Source organism: Parus major, chromosome 2 (genome assembly GCF_001522545.3).
Source record: "Parus major isolate Abel chromosome 2, Parus_major1.1, whole genome shotgun sequence".
Lineage (NCBI taxonomy): Eukaryota > Metazoa > Chordata > Aves > Passeriformes > Paridae > Parus > Parus major.
This window is the reverse complement of record NC_031769.1, coordinates 18029361-18049981: the sequence shown is the minus strand read 5'-3', so window position 1 is coordinate 18049981 and position 20621 is coordinate 18029361. Positions and strand designations below refer to the sequence as shown.

At 38.4% G+C, this 20621-nt stretch overlaps 1 protein-coding gene across 1 annotated transcript in view; it reads right to left on the bottom strand.

The window, feature by feature from the left end:
- Positions 1-4181: 4181 nt before the first annotated feature.
- The window catches only part of DNAJC1 (DnaJ heat shock protein family (Hsp40) member C1), a 108256-nt gene continuing 91816 nt past the window's right edge, over positions 4182-20621 (bottom strand). Inside the window, exons 9-12 of the mRNA XM_015615174.1 lie at positions 19037-19156; positions 6436-6484; positions 5526-6004; positions 4182-4399 (exon numbers count right to left, since the gene is read on the bottom strand). Of these exons, the coding sequence (XP_015470660.1) occupies positions 4331-4399; positions 5526-6004; positions 6436-6484; positions 19037-19156 (717 nt within the window). The 3' untranslated portion in view covers positions 4182-4330. The remainder of the gene's footprint in view (positions 4400-5525; positions 6005-6435; positions 6485-19036; positions 19157-20621) is intronic.

The window sequence follows — 20621 nt, the reverse complement described above, 5'->3', positions numbered from 1 at the left end:
TTTTCATGCACCTAAACCAAAAAATGCTTAGGCAATATAAGTCACCTTGCTCCAACTGGAGCAATACCGTAGGAGTCAGTGAAAGTGCTAAGTTCTGCCTTTACCTGTGTGTTTCTTCTATTGGAGGAACTGCCTAAACTCTGATACCTGTCTCCTGCTAAGTGTGAAAGGGGCAAAGTTAGAAGTAGTTGTGAAATTGTCAAAAGAGATTGGGTGCCAGAAGCCCAGGATAGCAGTGGGTGGTTTACAGTTCCACAGTCCTGGTATGCCAACAGTAAGGAAATAATGAAAAGGACAGTTCTGACATCCAAACATTCAATTCACCAACCCTTTAAAGAGAGAGGCCACATCAAAGCCAAGTTCACATGAGGCCAGATGCAGTCAAAACCAGCCTTGTTTCAATGAGTGTTCAGGTGCTGACATGAAAGATGATGGTCTGTGGCCAATTCGGCACCAGTTCAGTGAAGCCCACAGTGCTGTCCCTGTGGAATTCCTTGGATGCCAGAACAGCCCAGGCCCCTCTGCAGATCCCTGGCAGCCAAGCTGCTGAGCTCTCCAAGTGTGTTGGGAACTGCTATGGGCTCTGTCACCAAAGCATCACAGACTAAAGGTGCTGCATTCAGAGGATTTTTCACCAAAACCCCACTTTACTCACAACAATGACAACAAACTTTATGGTTTACAGAAGCCAACTAATCCTGGACAGCCTACACCATCTGAAATCCTGCTTTTGCCAACCCTATCCATTCAAGCTGTGTTAGCAGGAGCAACTCATTCAGCAGTAGCACTGTGTGACATTTCAACTGACCAGTTTTCTGATGCCTGTTTTTCATACGCTGCACTAAAATCTTACTGTTGAGTTTACCTAAAGGAGAGCTCTTCAGTGTTCATGTTGTTTGCAGGCCCCATCAAAGGAGGACCACAAAGAGGTCACATCGCAAAACCTTCCCTGAAACATCTTCCATTTTTAAAAAAAAATTAGTTCTAACACTGAGAACTATAAAGTTGAGAGTAATAGTCCAAACATGTACATTTACAAAACACACAGCAGAATAGCATCTGCTGGTCTTTCCTCTAGAACTTAAACAGCCTAAATGAGAGCACTTCACAGCATCTCAGTCATATCCCAAATGTTGAGTGACCTTGGTTTTCATGGACAGAAAAGGAAGTTTTAGAAAAACAAGCTCTGGTGGTTGGTAACAGACCCATGAGAAAACAAAGCCTGGCTACAGTCTTCCTTTCCCTGGTGACCATGATGTCTGACCTCAGTCACCACAGACTAAAGGCACTGCTAAACAGGCTGTGTCATCATCCACAAAACACCGGGCAACCCAGAAAGGGCCCTGAGAGGCTCTGAAGGTCTTGGACCCTTACCCAGGCCTTCTTCCTCCCCACTGCCAAACACTAAAGCTAAAGCTAAAGGTGGGCCAATTCCTTTTGCCTTTGATGAACTGGATATGAAGTAGGACTGGATGCATCCTGGATGAAGCCTTCACCACCCCTCTCCATGAGGGATGGCACTCATGGGGATCTGAGCTCTGGTTGCAGAGCTCAGGTCCACTGCAGCAGGGCACTGCCACACATTCCCCATCCAAAATCTTCAGTTTGAAAGGACCAACCAGTGCTATGCAAACCTTTCCAGTTCTTGATGCTGAGACAGTTGGGTTTGTCACCAATTCCTGGTGCACTGCCACTGTGCAAGAGGCCAGTGCATTTCTCTTACACAGCCAGCTTGCCTCTGCTTTCAGGAAGGTTCAGTCTTCAAGCAGCAGGGATGCAATCCATCAATTCCCTTCCCTCCAGGCATAAGCAGCACCTGTGATTAGACAGACACCCAGCACTTCAGGTATTCAACCCGACAAGTGTGACAGCATGGCATGTTCAACCTTTGCCCATCCTTGATCATCTTCCTTCAGGTAAGTTGGATTTGTTTTAAGTTTCTCGGTATGAATGGTCTTACAAACAAACAAACAAACAAAGAAACAAACAAACAAACATTCTTACCAATCAGCAGTGCTTGTCCTTCTTCCTTTGACCCCCGTGAGAAAGGCTGTGGTGGAGGGAAGCGGAAGGTGTTGGGAGGCAGTGTGTGACTATTGCCACACACGTGCTGGGGACATGGGCAGTCTTGAGCAGGTGCTCACAGTAAGTTTAGATCCCCAGCAATAAAGGTGTCAAGAGTTCTCTCAAGTCCTTGTTACATTTGCCACTGGATTTTTTTGCCCTGACACCTAACTAAGCTATCTCTCACTCCAAACTGAGTCCAGTGTTATTCTTCACAGCCACAGCAGATTTGTAACATATTTGTTATATATGGATGACATCAGGCAAACAGATCACACAACTGCAAAACTCTCTTTTACATACCTGGAAGGCTTTTCTCTCTCTCTAGTCTAGAGCAAATAGCAGCAATACCTTCCTAGCAAATCAGGCAATGCCAACACTGGATCATTCTCTCTGCTCTCTTCTGGATGGCTCTCCATCTCAAAGTGTGATACACTGAACCAGGCACACCATCCCAGGTGAAGTCTTGTAAATCCAGAGTGGAAAAGAAAGATGACTCTCTCCTCACAGGCTAAACTCTTCCATTACTTGCCTTCTCTTTTAGAAACTGCAGAAATATTCCCATTACCAGTCAGTTTTTTTCAAGAACAGTACATCTCCCATTTGCTCATGTTCTATCCCAGCTCCACCCATTAATTCTCACCAATTCCCTTCATTTTAGCACCTTTTCTTTGCAGCCATTTCAATTACCTTGCTTCACATCTAGTCATCTCTTATTGAGGGTTCTGGACGACTAAAAGCTTTTGAAAGTTAACTTTTCCTGATACCTCTTGAAAATACCTCACTTGATCTCACTAAGAGTCTTCATTTAAATTAGCACAGAATTCCTGTTCCATTGATTATCACCCAGATCACAGCTTCTAAGTATGTTTAACTTCCAGTGTAGTTAAGCTGTGAAGTTCTCTGTGGAAAAAAAAAATTCGATGCAGTGTTTTGTACCTGGCTATGCTTCCTTAGTATCATTATTTCTACCAATTAAGGTTTTCTTTTTATACGAGACAAAAAAACTCCAACAAAAGAACAAATCCCCACCCCCCCAAAAAAACACCAAAACCAAAAAACTCCAATGGGTAGAGGAACACGTACAGAACACTCTTATATTCCCTAAATACTTAGCCCTTAAGGTTTTATGGGAATGGGATGAAATGTTGTGAAGTGCTAATCTAACAGACAGAGCACAATGCACAGTTACCGGGGAAATCCGCAGTGGAAATGGCAGGAAGTTGACAGAGACTTCCAGCCACCAAGTTTCAATTTTGAGTTCAGATACATTATTTTCTGAGTTTTCATTTTGATTTTGAATTCAATCTCAAAAATTTTTAGAATCCTGGTATTAAATCGCAATTTAACAGTAAATAATGCTTTAAAAAATTCAAGTCCTGAATGTTTCTTGCAATAGACTGTGATCATTGCTCTGATTTACTGCTATCATTTACAGCCCATTAAGTACCTTTTGTTCCAGCAGTTTAAGCTTTTCACAATTTTGGAAAAGTTACACAAAATAAGTATGGATTAATATAACCCTTATTACCTATTCCTTAAATTGAATCCAGGGTATACAATCATCCCCAAAATGAGAACGCTTAGCCCAAGATAAGCGTTAGCCATTCTGTACTTAAAAAGTGGTTCTGAAGTACCTTATCTTTTAATTTCTAATTAAAACATGAAGGCCTTTAGTGTTTTTACCCATTTCAACCTTACTGAATCAACAATGCTATCAAATACCACTGCAGGGTTGGCAAAAAAAAATACTATATTGCAGGTGCATATAAATACATGTGTAAGTTAATAATATAAATACTACTTATTTCAAAATATTACTAGATATTTATAAGAATAAGGTATGTATAAGCATATGGTCTTGGATTTAGAGATGCAAGAAAGAAAAATATATTTTGTGTGCAGAGTTTCATTACTCTTGTGCTTGTTTAACAGTTTCTCTCAAAACAAATGTAAGTTATTTGTATATCCATTGGCTGAAACCTACCAGATTCAGTATGTGATTATCAGAGGGGGTTTTCCTGAAGCTCTGCTCACTTTTAGACACTCCTATCACACATCTGCACAAGCAGCTCTTCAATACAAGCACACCTTCATTCTTTAACACACAAACCAGGTAAGATGGTATAAGATTTATTAATATTTTCTTTTCCTAAGGCACATGACGTATAGAAATACTGAGGTACAAAAATGCAGTTTCCTGCATATGAGATTTAAAACCCCATTTTTGACAAAGATGAGCTACGTCTCCTCTTGCTCAAAACATTCAGCTTTTAGCCATTTTTTTCTTTTGTACCAGTTCAACAAGCAACTTGTATCTTGCTATACACTCCTCCTGAAAGGAAACACAAAAGTGTTATTCAAACGTTGATATTTTAGTACTTATTCTAGAAGAAGAGCTGTGTTCTGGGGTTCTGTAGAGGTTTTTTGTTTGTTTGGGTCTGGGGGTTTTTGTGGGGTTTTTTTGCTGTGTTTTTGCTGTGTTTGTTTTTGGTTGGTTGGTTGGTTGTTTTCTTGTTTTAAAGTTGCACACTGAATGTGAGAAGGGGAATCTACATCTAGTGAAGAGGGAATTAGAAAAATGAACTTGCAATTTACATTTCTTAGTGGCTCGTTTATCTGTTTGAAGAGCACACAAACCCAAGAAACAGTTGCCCAGTACTTCTTGACAATGACTGCAGGAGCAATTATGGAACAGCTGTATTGCAGTATCTATTTAAAACAGTTATCTGGTGTGAGCCACACTGCAGGCAGGTTAAGCTGAGTCTTCAAGGTCACTAATGACACCAGAAACTGCAGAATAGCTCCAGAGCCAGAGACCCAGATCCTTCCCCACTGCACTTCCTGCTCCCTCACTGTGCTTGGCACAAATATTACAGGGCTTTTCTGCCAGCTGCAATGGCTGAAGCAAGCGCAAACCAAGCCATCACAAATATTAAGAAATCTACTACTGACTATCTATATCAATGACAATGTATTTCAAAAAATTATACCTACAAAAAGAACATTATAGATTATTGGGCATTTAACACTTGCAGATGGATTACTTATTTTGTTTGTTCATTGAGATGGGTTGAGAAAGGTATTGTGAAAGTGTAAGCAAAGCAGCTCATCAACGTTTGCTTACTAACTTTGAATCAAAATTTGTTTTAAAATCTAATTTTGTCCTGCAATTGAAGATCTGAAAGGTAGAGAAGTAGGTATTTTAAATGAAAGAGGAGTTACTTCAACATTTTCTGTATCAGATCAAACAAGCTGAAGTAAATGAAAAAATGTTTTAAATAAAGCAACAAAATGTGCCAATAACTCTCTTTAGGTCACCTGAGTCTGGAATGGGAAACCAAGTTAAGGTTTCACCTTTCTATATGGACTCTCACTCTTAAGGTAATCATAAATTAATGATTTATTACAAATACGTTTCCCTTCAATTTATACTATAGGTCAGTCAAAACAAGTCATACCTTGCTTTTTCCAGGAACGCATTTTGCTATTTTATCCCAGCGATCCGATGTTCCCTTTGGATACTGCTGTAAGGCCATTTCAAGAAGTTTCTGTTGATTTTGAGTCCACAGTTCTTCTGGTGCACGGCTTTTCTCCCTTCTTCTGCTTTCATCATCACTCTCTTCCTCTTGCTCAGTGTTATCAAAATCTTTCTGACGTCTCCCTCTGCCCTTCTCTTCTGGTACCTCTTTTGTTGCCTGCAGAGCCGTTTCAGGTGCTTTGACAATTTTTCGCCTGCGGTGTCTAGTTTCACTTGCCATGGTCTCCTTTGGATCTGTCTGGATATCCATCTGCTCTGATATAAGATTGTAGTTCCCCTCCTCCTCCACTTCCTCTTCCTTTTCTCGCTGGGTGATTATGTGATCCGGCAGATTCACGTTGACTTTGAAATTTTTGGAATTGTGTGCCAGTGTTTTAAGCTCCGAGAGCCTAATGACACCTGTTAGAAGCACTGCTGTTAGACTTCTGAAAAAGTAAAACACACCACAAACAAACAGGGAACAGCCCACAAATTCAAGGTTTTCAGAATAGTGCAGAGTGGACAAAAAGCTTCTCTGGACTGATGGCTTAAGAACAACAAAATTGAGAACTCAAGACATTCAGTTGATCATCAAGGTGATGAACTTTGCCAATTAAATTATCTGATCTATGGGAAGTGCTACTAAATTCCCACACTGATATAAAGAAAAAGAGCAACCTGAACAAATGACCAAACCCCACAATAAACAGAATAAGAAAACCTGTGAGGATGCAGCTAAAGGGCCAGAAGTTCTTCTCTTTTCTCAAAGGCAAGGTTGCAAAAATCTCTGCAAAGCAGACTCTGAAAGGCACAGCTATCACCCAAACCCAGTCATTTTCATAAGCACACACCTGGTGTATATGTAACAGAATCCTTCACCTGTTTGGCTTTCAGAGTAACCTGCATGAAAACAACAAAAATGAAGGATTATTAAAAAATCGTATCACTGCAGCTATTGAAGATTCATTATTAGCTTACCACAAAACACCTACACTGAAGACACAGTGATTATGGTGAGGCTGTTGTTCTTTGGCTGCCTTTGCTCATATGTGGAGTTCAAACTGGCTCAAAGTAACCTTCTAGATTTTGATCTTTCTAAACCATTCCTGGCTTAGTAAAATAATACAAATGATGCTACCCATTTCTATCACCATAATACACCACAGTTGATACTCGAATTTTATTTTGTTTCCTTGTTAAACCCTAATTTTCTGGCCTAAAAATACCACAAGGACGGGGAAAAAAGAACAAGTAAGTTATCTACTGTGTATTAGTTTCTCAATACTGAACAAAAGAACAAAATAACCCGCTTAGGTCCAGATGATGAAGCACAGAAGTGGACAGGCATTCAGTTCCCAAATGAAAGGTTTGACTGCCAAAGATCAGCAAAGACACCTCCTAAGTCCTGGTTCTGCAGTAAAAATTATTACTGATAATCCAGAGGATAGAGAGCTGCTCGATTCAACATCTCCAGGTACAGTGAAATCTCAGTCCTGGGAGAAAATGAACATTAGTTTTAACATTTTTGGATTTTTTAGAGTAAAAAGTGATTGTTTCAAAATTTGTTGTTTGTAAACAAATATGCTTCCTCCCCACCCAGAACAAGGAGCTTCCCCAAATTCCTAGACTTCACTACAGATAAAAAGCCAGGCTTCACATAACTTTAAGATTGTTTAATTACTTAGCCTCTTTGCTATATAAAATGACCATAGAATTATAGAATGGCTTGGGTTGAAAGGGACCTTAAGGATCATCTGGTTCCAACCCTCGTGCCATGAAGACACCTTCCACTTCACCAACCAGGCCTTGAACACCTCCAGTCATCTGTGGTTTCTCTGGGCAACCTTTTCCAGTACTCTGCCATGCTCACAGTGGAAAAAATTTCTTCTTAATATCTCATTTAAACCCACTTCCTGTCAGTTTGAAGCCACTGCCCCTTGTCCTATCACAACAGATGCTTGTAAGAAGTCCCTCTCCAGCTCTCTTGTAGCACTTTTTAGATACCAGCCTACAGTCCCAAATTCAGGTACCACAAAAAAAATCTTAAAATGTAGTACTCAAAGAATTATACAATCTTCTTAATTACTGAAATGTTTTATAAATACTAGATTTTTTTTTTTTTTGAACATAAGGACTAAATTAAAAAGCCAGAAGATTAAATCAAGCACACAGAATCACTCAAATCAAACTTAAAATGTGAGCAGGCAATACACTGAATCAAACTTGATACTATGTAGGATGGGTTCCCTGTGTTCCCTGCTCTCTGAACCTGGCACCTCAGATGTTAACATCCATTTACTGTAAGGTATGTGGTAGTATGCTGCCCAGAGCCAACATAAAAAATACATCACATACAAAGTCATTAATTCCTCTGTACAGGATTAACCCACAATAGGAGTCATTTAGGCCTCCTGAGCCACAGCACAGACTTTGGCTGTTTTAGCTCCCGATGTTAGCAATAACAATTATTCCCTACTCACAGCAGCACTAGAGAGCAAACCTGCCAGAGGGTTGCATGAAGAATTAAATTCTGTTAGAAGAATTAAACATTAAAATTCAAGATTTTTGTTCTATGACAAGATTCATAAGTGAGCACCTCAATAGTTAAAATACCTTGGTACCGTCTGGTCTGTTTGGTTCCTCCCACCCACCTTTCTGCCCACAAAATTGCAGCAGTTTGCTATAAAAATAGGCTGGTGCTGGATCTCCTTAAGGAAATGACAGCAAGACTTAACAAGGCAAAGTGGTCTATTTTCCCTACAAATTAAGCCTCATTTTCTGGGATGATTAAGTTCAAATGAAAACTCTGTGAACAATGAAATCCCAACTCTAATTAACCAAAACCTTTATCCAGAGGTAGACATCTGGCACAGAAAACTCCAGTTTCTACTGTTGCGGCACAATAAAGTTTTAATTGTTCAAAGAAAAATGTCAGAATACTGTAATATGAACAGATAATTTTAAGTGGCACTAACAGTTCTGGGATTTCCATGATCCCAATTTTGAAACAACAGAGGGATCTTCCTTGAAAAACATGACCCATTAATAGAAATTGCATTCCTTAAAAAAATTATATTCTAAAATAAGTAAGATTAAAATGTTTGTGTTCCATCTTCAGCAATGTCTCTACAGTACTAATGATTTAAAAGGCTGAGAGGAATAGAAACCATTCTTGACTGCTGAACAGAATGGATCCTTAGTGGTGTCCAGCTATGCATCTTCTAAATAGAAATCATGTTATATAAACTGGATTATAATAGATTATTTTCAAAAGAGGGAGAATTTGCCATGCAAACAAGTATGTTTTAGAGCTTTCTGCAATGACACAGTGGATTCATTGTAAATATGACAAGGCCCCATCTATCTTCGTGTATTCCAGAAAACTCTCTAAACCATATTGCTATCTTTAACGTAGGTCTTGCAGAGATTTACAGCCTGCTCATAAGGACACAAAGGTAAGAAAAAGAGAGCAGAAAGATTCCCTGAATAAAATAGAGCAGAATGAATTGCCAGCAAAGACAGGTACCATGCGCTGCTTCCTCAGTGCCAACTGAGTTCACTTTTCTCTCTGTTGAACCTCTGATGTTTTCAGAGGTCAGCAATTATCACTTTATCTTTCAAGCTGAGACTACATGTGCAACACAAACTTTGCTTTGGAAGAGATGGAAATCGGCTGAATTTCAGTTTCCTCTACAAGACAGGTGTCCCCAGATTCTGTTAGTGTATGTATCCCATAATAGATATAAATTGTGCTGCATATTACATCTAATTGGACTAGAATCTAAACCATCCCTCTCCATTTGAACAGTGAAGGATTTTGGTTTATTCCCAGATCCTGACTGCCTTTCATATTTTCTCCTTATATGCAAAAAAATCAGGAGTATTTCCATAGGCTATCTTATGCTGGCCAACCTGTCATTATAGCTTGGTGAACCCAGATACAACACTTGCAGTAAGTTACTCCATTCATCACATCTAATATTTCCAAGACTGTGTTTTGAAGGCTTTATGATATCTGTTCATATTTTGATGGACTTTCAATTTGAACAATCACCAGGTAAGCTGGAAATAATAACTGTGTGTATGGGTTAGATACTGAAAATCTACTATTTCAAACACTGAACAAGCACCTTCAGTTGACATAAGTTTGACAACTCATCAAGTTTCCCACAGCTTTACTATCATCATTCACAGGTTACAGGGGAAGATTATTTGTCTATTATTATTTTTGTCAGCTTTCTTCTTCATATGGATGTTTGCAAGTCCTTTTCCAGGTGCTATGTACAGTTCACGTTTACTCCAGCTCTTTTCACTGAGAGTTCAAGGTATCACTTATTTAGGCTTCAGATTTATGTGTCCATCAGCCTCAACTGTCATTGTCATTCCAGATGCTGACACAGGGCAAAAATCGTTAACATGTCAGTATTAAACTGCTGAGGATTATTAGGAATCCAGCCTATGGAACATATGAAATTGTATTTCAATTTGATCTGTTGGAGTTTAATCATTGTTCTTGCCACTCAAATCTGCAGACTCTTCTGTTGCCCGTTCCTCCAAGCTTTTTGACACCCTTAATATCAATTTAAATTTCCACTCCAGGGGTGAATAGTGTTATTTACTAGCTAGTTCCTAACTGATTCATAAAAAATTCACTAAGTTATGCAACATCAGTTGCTCCACTGCTCTCTCTAAGCAATTCTGTAGCATAGCTTGCTTATATGATATCATTACCTTTTCATTAGTTAACATATACTTGGAAAAACTTATTTAAAGTATGAAGCAGTTGTAGAATACTCTCCTGTAGTTATTATTGCTATTTGTTCCTGCATAATGCTTTAAAATAACAGTTTTCATGTATATTAAATTATGAGTTTTATCCTGACTGTGAGAAGGTGTGCTAAAAGCCTGCTGTTATTGACAATAGCTTTCACCAGAGTATTAGCCAACCCCCTTAAGAAATCCTGGGTCTGGGGACACCTTAAATAATAAGGATCAAGACTGTGAAATTGATTTAAAACAGAAGACAAAGGATCTCATATTCCTGCAAGTATTTGTACTGAACAGACATACTGCATTATTTTACAGGAATCAACTTTAAATGTTGCAGTCCACCAGGGATAACAGAAGTCACAAATAAAGTCAGGTAATATCATGCACAGTGAAACAGACTTCCTTAGACAGATAAAGATGACAAAAAAACCCCCTGTATGCAAGCAGTCAGATTGCTGGAGTAGAAATCAAACTATCTTACTATGGGACCTACAGAAAGAAACCACAGGAACAATTTGCTTCTGAGAACTCCCTTCTGGACTCAGCTTCAATAGCTCTTCAGCTATAAAAAGATTCTATTGAAAGCAAGTGGGATTAGTGGGATGATTTTATGTGATGAAAGCCAGACAGAGCTGGTTTCTTCCTGTACTGCTAACAATTAGTCCAGATCACAAAGACTAGTTTCTACTTAACAAGACACCTAAGAGTAAAAACATTTCTCATCATGACCATCAAGATGTTAAATCTCTTATTACCTTGGACACCTGTCACCTCTTTCAGATGGGACAATTCATACTTCAGAGATACACAGGAAAAAAAAATTCAGAATCAGCTTTAAAAACTCTCAGATGCACAGGCAAAAGCAAATTTTGCTATCACATGAATGAGAGGCTACTTTTCACCCTTCAGGGAAGGCAGACAAAAAAAGCACAAAACTGTGACAGACCTAGAGGGAAAACCCTATAAAGTCAGGTACAGTGAAGCTACTGGTGCTAAACAGAGAGACAGAACGCTTTTGCAGAAGATGAAGAGCAATTCCCCGTTCTCATAGCAGCAGCCACAGGCCCAGCAGCTCAGCTGAGCCCTCCAGCACCACTCCCAGCCCAGCTCCACAGGGCACATGCCAATTTGCCATTGAAGCCTTCACCATTCGCTGCCTCCTGGGAATCTTCTGTGGGGCAACAACCTGCCTTCCTTCTCTAGGACAGTATTGCAATTGGGATTGCAGCAGATAATCACAGAAGTACAAAACTCTCGAGTTCTAATGATATTTTAAGAAAATAATGTGGGATTTGTAGAGGAAGAAAATCTACATCACTTGGCATTCCAAATGTATATGAACTTCTTGCAAAGAAGGATGACATTATAGTGGTACTGATCACTGAAGGGTCTGGAAACATTTTTTATTACTCTCAGCATCTTCCTGAGCAGAAGTTCTCTGAGTATTTTACTGAAGAGGTCATGGTTTCTTGGCATTAACTATCAGAAATTTGCTCTCCCAGTAGCAGTCTTCTGCACCCAGTTATCTTCCTGCATGTTCCCCATCTAGTTATGTCATGAAAAAATGCCAAGATGTGTGGAATTATGGAAAAAAAAATAATGTGGAGACATCCTGCGAATAGTTCCTATTATTATGAAGCAATAAGGAATTTCTTGTATCTTTGAGGCTAATTTGAGTAGTAATCACATTTTTTCTTACTAAGGAAAGCCAGATACAGAAGGATTTTAATGCCTTCCTGGCTTTGTCAAAGTAGTAGGTTTTTACAGATCTAACCATCCAGACCCACAGAGAATAACTTGCCAAATTTAAAGTTCTCCCCTTAAAACCCAAATACTACCTGCTGCACTGAATTTTCTTCCAGTCTAGATCTAAACATCTTTTTTTTTCATATCAGCCACAACTGTATCAAGCTCTGTTTGACACAAGTCAGAAAATAATGACCCATTCTTTTATTTCCATGCAACTCAAAATTTGTTGCTTTATACACTGCCTTTCCTTTGAGACACTAAAAGAGCTGCTAAAATGGTCTTTTAGTTTCACCAGATTGGGGAAACTTCAAATACTGAGGCATTGAGCCAAATCATTCTCCACTTTTCCAAGTATCCTCATCTGCAACTTACAAGACCATTTGAAATAAGTATTCAAATTAGATGTACCTTTGTTTTGGCACTGCTTGTAACAGTTTAGTAGAGTGTTACAAGCTTTCCCAAAAGTTGGTAATGTAACTAATCTCTAGCCACTGTGTAGGTTAAATATGATACTAACACAGTAAATGAGTATTTTAAGGACAACACTCTTGAAAGAACTACAAAACATGTTAAAAATTTAACTGAATTTGCTTAGAACCGCCAGTCGCAGCCAGCAACAATACAGTTTTCTTATGCTTATGGACTTTGAAGTCATGTGTGATTCTGAACTTTGTCACTGCAACAGAAATCCCTAGAACAACTACAAGTTTAATTATGTGGCAGTTTAAGATGTGGCCTGCAAAAAAGGCAAATTTGACCTAAATCACCAGATGTAGAACTTTCTCCAGTTTAAGTCCCCAAACAGTTAATTTAAAACAGCAAAAGAATTGCTCCTTTTTTTTCAAGACACAAAGAGTTTTGCAATTAGAATTGAGATAATGCTGGAGACTTCATACTTTGCTTGGTTTTTGTCAGTTAAAATCCATGAGTGAATCATGAGAGAGCCTATAGGCACTCATGCAGGAGAGGAGTTTGACTCAAGTGCCCACTGCAAGAACTACTTGGACATCTTAATTTGTTACTGATGATACAAAATGCATTAACTTTTTTTGACAGTCAGAAATTTGAATTCTGCAATGAAATTCAAACCCAGCTCACTGTGAGCTGAGACATTACATTAATTTACACTACCCTATAAAAAGTTGCAGCATCACTGGCTTAACCCCTTCACAAGCCACCTATTTGGACCAAAAATTGCTGCCCTACTGCCTTCTGTAAAAAAAACTTTAAGGGAGAAGAAAGAAAATTTTATGAGACAAAAAGTCATTTTGTTTAAAAGGGGCATTATACTGCCCAATCCAGTAGAAATGGCAGGGGCAAGTGTAGGAGTGCACAGAACAAAACTGTACAGTGAGAGTGCTGTCAACAGCAACCACCTTTTCCTCTCTCCAAGTATTCAACAGAGTCACTCTGATGTGTCTGTGGGATTGGACAAGTGTTTTGAAGACTTCACTCTCAGACTGAGGGATCCACATGACCTATATATTATCTAAACCCCATCTTAGATATTCATAACCTCTCTTGGACCTCAATCTAGGTCTTTATATTTCAATAAGCAACTGGAACTATTGATTACATAAATATATGCAAACTGCTAAGGGTGAGTGTTTCAGAATATCCACAACTGGATTGCACTGTAACTGAGTTGACACAGTACACAAAATGAAATGTAAAGCAGTCTTAGGAAAACAGTTAATCTCCAGAAGCAAAAGACCTAATAAATTCATGAGCTTTTACATATGGACCATTTCTTATATAAATGTTTTGTTGTTGGCAAAGTAATGAGCTTGCATTTGTCAAAAATAAGAAATCTATTTTACAATGGCATATAAAGTGTAATGAATATGAACTCACACAGTCAGACTTACAGGCTGAAACTGTTGCTTGGGCATACAAGAGATATCACAAAATAAGCACCCTCCCTCCCCCAAACCTTATGCTTTTAGGTTTCATGGTAATTCAGAATGTCTGCCACCTGGCTATTGTTTTGCTGTCTACCTCAGTGTTCTTCTATACAGGCAGCAAATCCCAATCAGTCTGTTTTTGCAACACAAATGCATGAGATTAGTGACTGCAGGAGCAAACAGAATCAGTTTAAATCCTATAAGACAAGTGAATGATATTACTTCACAAGTATGAAATCTGAGATCTCTTTGCCTTTAATTTAAAAAACCTGTACCTAATAATCACATTAAAGTCTGTTTGGCATGCCAGACAGCTTTTACTTCCTCTATTATTTTTACAATTTGAACGTCCTTTGTAGTTACTGAAATTAATTTATGCCTTTCAGCAAATATTTTTTTTAAACTTTTTATCTATAAAGGTTGGTATTGTCAAGTACAATATACTTCTATAATTTCACATCTAAGTGCTTTTTTCTCGATTTTTGAATTCAACAAAAGCTGACAATCATTATTATAAATCTTCATAAGGCTTAGCATTTGTCAAATCAAACAATGTAATTTTTGCAGAAATACTAGTATTGCAACTCCACTCCATTCATTATTTATGCTGTGTTGTAGAGTGTTCACAGTGCTTAAGAAATTCAAACATAACTTTTTTATTTTGTTTTAAAAGGTCAATTATTTCCTTAAGTATTGGCAGACAGGAATGAGAACTAACCCTGGAGCAACAAATTCAGCAAGGAAAATGGGTCAAAGAACAGATGTTTGGAGGATGACAGAGAGCAGTGGTACAGGTAACCAGGTCAGGAGGCAGGAATCCTGATTAGAGTTAACTGAACTCCATTTCCCTTTCATAATCAAAATACTTGAAAACCTAATTTACAATAACAGCCAATTGCAATAAAAATTACTTAAAATGCTGCAAAAGCTTTCAGTTGTGAAAGCAATAAGATTTCATTATACTATGCCAGCTGAAAACCATCTTTATAGGAAAAGATTGCTAAATTCCCTATATGCACATATTGAAGTGACAATTAGCAATTTAAATAATTTAAATAAATAAACATACTGATAAAATGAGTACAACTTAACCTCATCTATTTTGGGTCGATTATTCATTGGCTTTTAAAAGATGTCTTCCTGAAGAGAGACAAGATAAACATGTCCTACATTTACCATGACAGAAGTTAAAGTAGTAACCTTTCTTACAGTACGTCTGTACCACGGCTGCAAGCCTACCCTAGCTATGAAGTGAAAAGCACAGGAATACACTGCAAAGATATTTATGCTGATATCACATGAGGCAGCATAAATGGAAACAGTAGAGCTGAATGAGCTCAGAGGCACTACAGCATGGATGTAGCTGTTTATTGCTGAATTTTGGCTGGCACTTTCCCAGCAGCCTGCATCACACTGGGTGGATGTACTTATGTAGACAAGGAATAGCAGCTGACAAGAAAAAAGCTGAAGGAACACTATTAGAAATTACTGAATTTAAAAAGTCAAGCTAAGGTATATGCAGTGATTACTGACCAACTATGGTGACTATCTGGCTTTAATTCTACATTTTTAAAAGTGAATTCACACATGCTTCCAATTGTAGGGAAGGCTTTGTTTCCTCCCAGATAGTTTGCACTTGCTAGTGTAATCACAGACCATATGAAGAGAAGGACCTAACCTCAGGCAGAGGCACCATGTTGATGTTTCTTGCAGATGTTTGTGTAACCTGTTTTTAAAGATCTACAAATATGGAGACTTCACAGCAGCTTATTCCACTGCTTTATCATCGCCATTGTAATTCTTTGTCCTTCAGAGTCAAACTCTGCAGCCACTGATTAAATGGATGCAGTAACTTCTTGCCCTGTAAAACTAATACAGTGGACAAGACCCTTCCGCATTATGGTTTTCTTTTTATGTAGTTGAATACTTACATTCTCAGTTCATTTTTTTTTTTTTAGTTCAACAACATGAATTCCTTCACAATCTTCCCTTGTAGGTAACATTTTAGGAATCTATTATTCTCATCTGGACTCCTATCAAACCACATGAGTAAGCGTAATACTGAAAACTAGACACAATCTAAGGATGTAGTAAGTTCAAACAACACCACAAAGCTGAAAAGTTAAAAAAAGTCAAGAACACTCTCCTCAAGTTGCTGCTTCACACTGCTTAAAAAATTCAACTGGAAACACAGTTGGATGTAGTAGGAATTTATTTCTTTAAAAAAATAATAAATTTAAGACAAAATAGAATTTTTCTTTTGGGTGGTTAGAGGGAGTGAATTTCACTGATGCTCTTCTGATATAAATGAATGGTTTCAGTTTATTCTTTAAAATGTTTTGAGATTTTTTAAAAATTTTTAATTTTTTTATTTTTCTGAGAAAGTAAGCTTTGAGACAAGCAACAATGGAGACAGCATTTTGGGCTAGATTACTCTGACCTATTTTTATTAATACCTATTTATCTACTGTTAAATAAGGTTTGAATGCATAAAATCACTCAGAAACAAATACATTGTACCTTATCAATTCTTTATATCATAATGCTCTGTGAAACGAAAACCAAGCCTCGCTGCCCTTAATGTTTTGCAGGAGAAGAAAGAAGCAGACACCAATCTCAAAAGAATTTCCTACACTAGAAAATGTTAGAAAACCAAATTCAAAATTGTTCTTGAATGTTTTTCTTTTTTAAGACCTAGTACATTTGCTAGACAATGCATAATTCAAACCCTCTCTGGTGTGATTCCTGTTAAACCATCTGTAAGCAAGGCATTCCCAACCTCTGCTACAGAAGCTGTTTCAAAGCAGCACCTTGTACAGCAGAACTTCTCTCATTGCCCTGCTCCCAGCAGAAGCCAGGAACAGCTGTTTGGGCAGCAAATGCTGCCTGCACATGCAAACACCTTTTTTACTGCACACAAAGTTTAACAACTCAGAAGTTTCTCCTGCAGCTTTACCATAACATTTATCTAATTATGGTGATGCCAAAACAAAATAAGAATCCTTGCTGTAAATTTAGATTCTACGTTATCTTCAAGAAATAGGCAGGATAAATTGTACATCTTACTGAATACTGAAATCTTACTGAATGGAAGTATCTGAAGTAGTTTCCAGCTTCACCATTTCTATTACTGATTGCAGTAACAATCCGAGACCCAAAGAAGTTTCCATGAAGCTTCTGTTTAAAACATTCATTTTGTAAAACATTCGTTTTTGTTTCCTCAAAATACCTAATTACTGCAATTCTGTATAATGCAATGATAAAAGTAGCAGAAACTCTAATAGTTAGTTTGTGTCAGGAAAGCTGATCTAGCAGCTGAAAATTTTTAGAAACATAAAAACTTGTGTGGAGAACAATTGCATTAATCATATAGTTGGAAGTTACTAGAAGTAAAAAGGATTACACTCAGACCTTTCTCCACACATAAAAATCACAGAAATTCCTTTTTTCATACAAGAAAATGGCAGCTCTTGGAACAATCACATTTTTTTCATCTCTCTTTCCCTACTCATTGAAATAAAACAGCATGTTTCTGAGGACCTCTCATCTAATGGAAGAAACAACTGAGCTTCCTATTTCATTTTCCAGTACTGGATGTGTGCAAGTATGATGGCCAAATATATTATGCAAAGGATTCTTTATACACACAAGTCAAGGAATAATGCAGACAGTGGGTGCAAAAGGTAGTCTGAAGATAATTTTCTGATGGATGGATGTAGAACCATTCCACATGTCCATACTATGTGTATCAAGATAATCAAATTTTCCAAACCAGTCTCAAAAGCTCTTTGCCATGAACACTGTGTACTACCAACATACTAACAATATGTGAAATATTTTTGCTGTTAATATCAGTAAAAGTAGTATCTTTTTAATAAAATCACTCCAGTCCAGTAGTATGAATACTTCAAGAAACATAATAATACTGAACACAATAAACCTTAAAAACCCTAATTTCATTTGATTAGCAGGTTAGTAACTTCTTGCTTACATACACTATTTTGACATAATGTATTGTAAAATTAGAATAATGCAAGACTTATTTTTTTAGTATATGTATCAGAACAGTATAGGTGCATTAAAACTTTAAAATAAGTTCTAAAAAGATCTTTTTGTGATTATATCAACAATGAAAAAAATTCTAAGAAGTACACACATTTCCCAGAGGGGTATAATATTTCAGTGTAGTCAGTGGCTTTGTTTCCCATTATTTAAGGTAATTCCTGAAACATGATAAATAAAGATCATCTAATCTCAAAATGTACATGAAAAGATTTAAACATTATTCTCATTAACCCCTACAGAGCCTATAAAATAGGGTCAGCTGAAAGGGCTTTCAAATGGTCCTCAGCAGACACTACATCATGTTCTAGTGATCTATTGCTTGAAAAGGAAAAGTCTTTTACAGCCTAGCCCCAAAGGATTTTAAGATCATAACACTTAAAAAACGCAAGTACAAGCTTGCTTTGGTATCTGGTACACACTATAATATATGAATTAACGAGTACAATTATTTTACATAATACAATTTTTAAGCATGCTATGATACTGAAAAAGGCACTGAAATAGTATCATACACATTACTCATTTTAAAATCTGTAAAGATATTTCTGCTTAATTAATGGAAACCACCTGTCCAAACACCATTAGCTCATATGCATTTTTTTAAGGACTGGCTTGAAACAGAGATGTAATCTTTAACCAAGTCACACAAACATTCACTTGCAGTGAAAGGAGGTTGCTACAAAACCTGCAGCGCATTGTTTTCCTGGTTTAGGTTACAGTAGCTGAAGTTTGTAAGCACCAGAATCCCCCATCCAGCTGATCAGTTACAGCTGTTAATTGTGGAGGGAGAGACTGGCTGCCAGCTGCTTCTTGCATAGTTAGTTAATGGTTCACTTCCAGGTTCTAAAAGGATTGTAGCTTCTCTCAAAAGACAATGTCGGCCCCCATATATGTCTGCCTTCTACACTGCCTGTCTTGTTCTGGTTTGTCATCCTCTACACAATGCAAATCTGAGTGAACTCACATCTGCCACTGATCGACCCAATTCGTGAGCAATCTTTTCCCATCGACCGGGGGTCCCCCCTGGGAACTTAACCATACTTCTTGTCAGCTGGCTCAGGTCCTCCTCTGTCCATTCAGGTGCCTGTAAAACATTTGTAAAACATTCATTACACTGGAATATTGGACATTTATTTGCAAGGTAATATACGGACAAAAAAATGTTTGAACAAATTAATCTAATAATGTAAAAAAGAAATAAAAATCTGGGTATATTCTCTCTGTCTGATGAAAATGGATAACAACAACAGACCAACAGTAAGATACTAAAAATACTGAAAACTCAAAAATTGCACTTTGTCTGTTATGTAGACTAACACATTTAATTTCTATTAACTTTAATACAACATACATAACACAACACTATAAAAGGCGGTAAAGATAATGTTCAACAATACTTTTATTAGATTATGGGGTTATGCAAAAATAAGATGGGCCCAAGTCTGAGAATAACTTAATCTGACTAAAGAAAATGAAAAATGTTTCTGCAAATCCATGAGAAAGAAAAGGAGAGCTAAGGAGAATCTCCATCCTTTACTAGACCCAGGCAGAAACAACGACACAGAATAAGGAAAAGGCTGAGGTACTTCATACCTCCCATTTGCCTCAGTCTTTAATGGAAAGATCATTGGTCTCCATATACCCAGTCCCTAAACTGGAAGACAGAGCACAATGAAGCCACCATAATCCAAGCAAAAATTGTCAGTGACCTGACAGACAGACATGAGTCCATGGGGTTGAATGGGATCCACCCAAGGGAACTGAAGGAAATGCTGCTCACTGAGGCCCTTTCAAACATTTACCAGCACACCCAGCTGACTGGGGAGGTCCCAGTTCAAGAGGTTTCCTAATGCAATACCCAACTAGAAGAAGGGTTAGAAGGAAGATCCAGGGAACTATAGAGCTATCAGTCTGACCTGGGTGCCAGGGAAGGTCACGGAGCAGATCCTCTTGAGTACCATCACATGGCACATGCACCACAACCAGGGGATCAGGCCCAGCCAGCACAGGTTTATGAAAGGCAGGTCCTGCTTCACTGACCTCATCTCCTCTTCCATGAACAGTTGACCCACTTAGTGGATGAGTGAAAGGCTCTAGATGTGCCCACCTGGACTTCAGCAAAGCCTCTGACACCATTTCCCACAGCACCTCCTGCAGAAACTGGCTGCTCATGGCTTGGCCAGGTGCTCTGTAGGGCAGGTAGAGAACTGTTGGGATGGCTGGGCCCAGAGGCTGCTGGTGAATGGAATCACATCCAGTGGTGCTCCCCAGGGCTCAGGGCTGGCACCAGTTCTCTTTAATATCTTCAGCAATGATCCACATGAGGGGATCCACGGCCCCCTCAGTCAATCTTCAGACACACTGAGTTGGGTGGGAGTGTTGATCTGCTGGAGGGCAGGAAGGCTCTGCAGGGGATCTGGACAGGCTGCATTGATGGGCAGAGGCCAGAGGTCTGAGGTTCAACAAGGCCAAGTCCCCGTGCCTGGTCCTGCCCTTGGCTCACAACAACCCCTGCAGTGCTACAGGCTGGGGCAGAGTGGCTGCAAAGA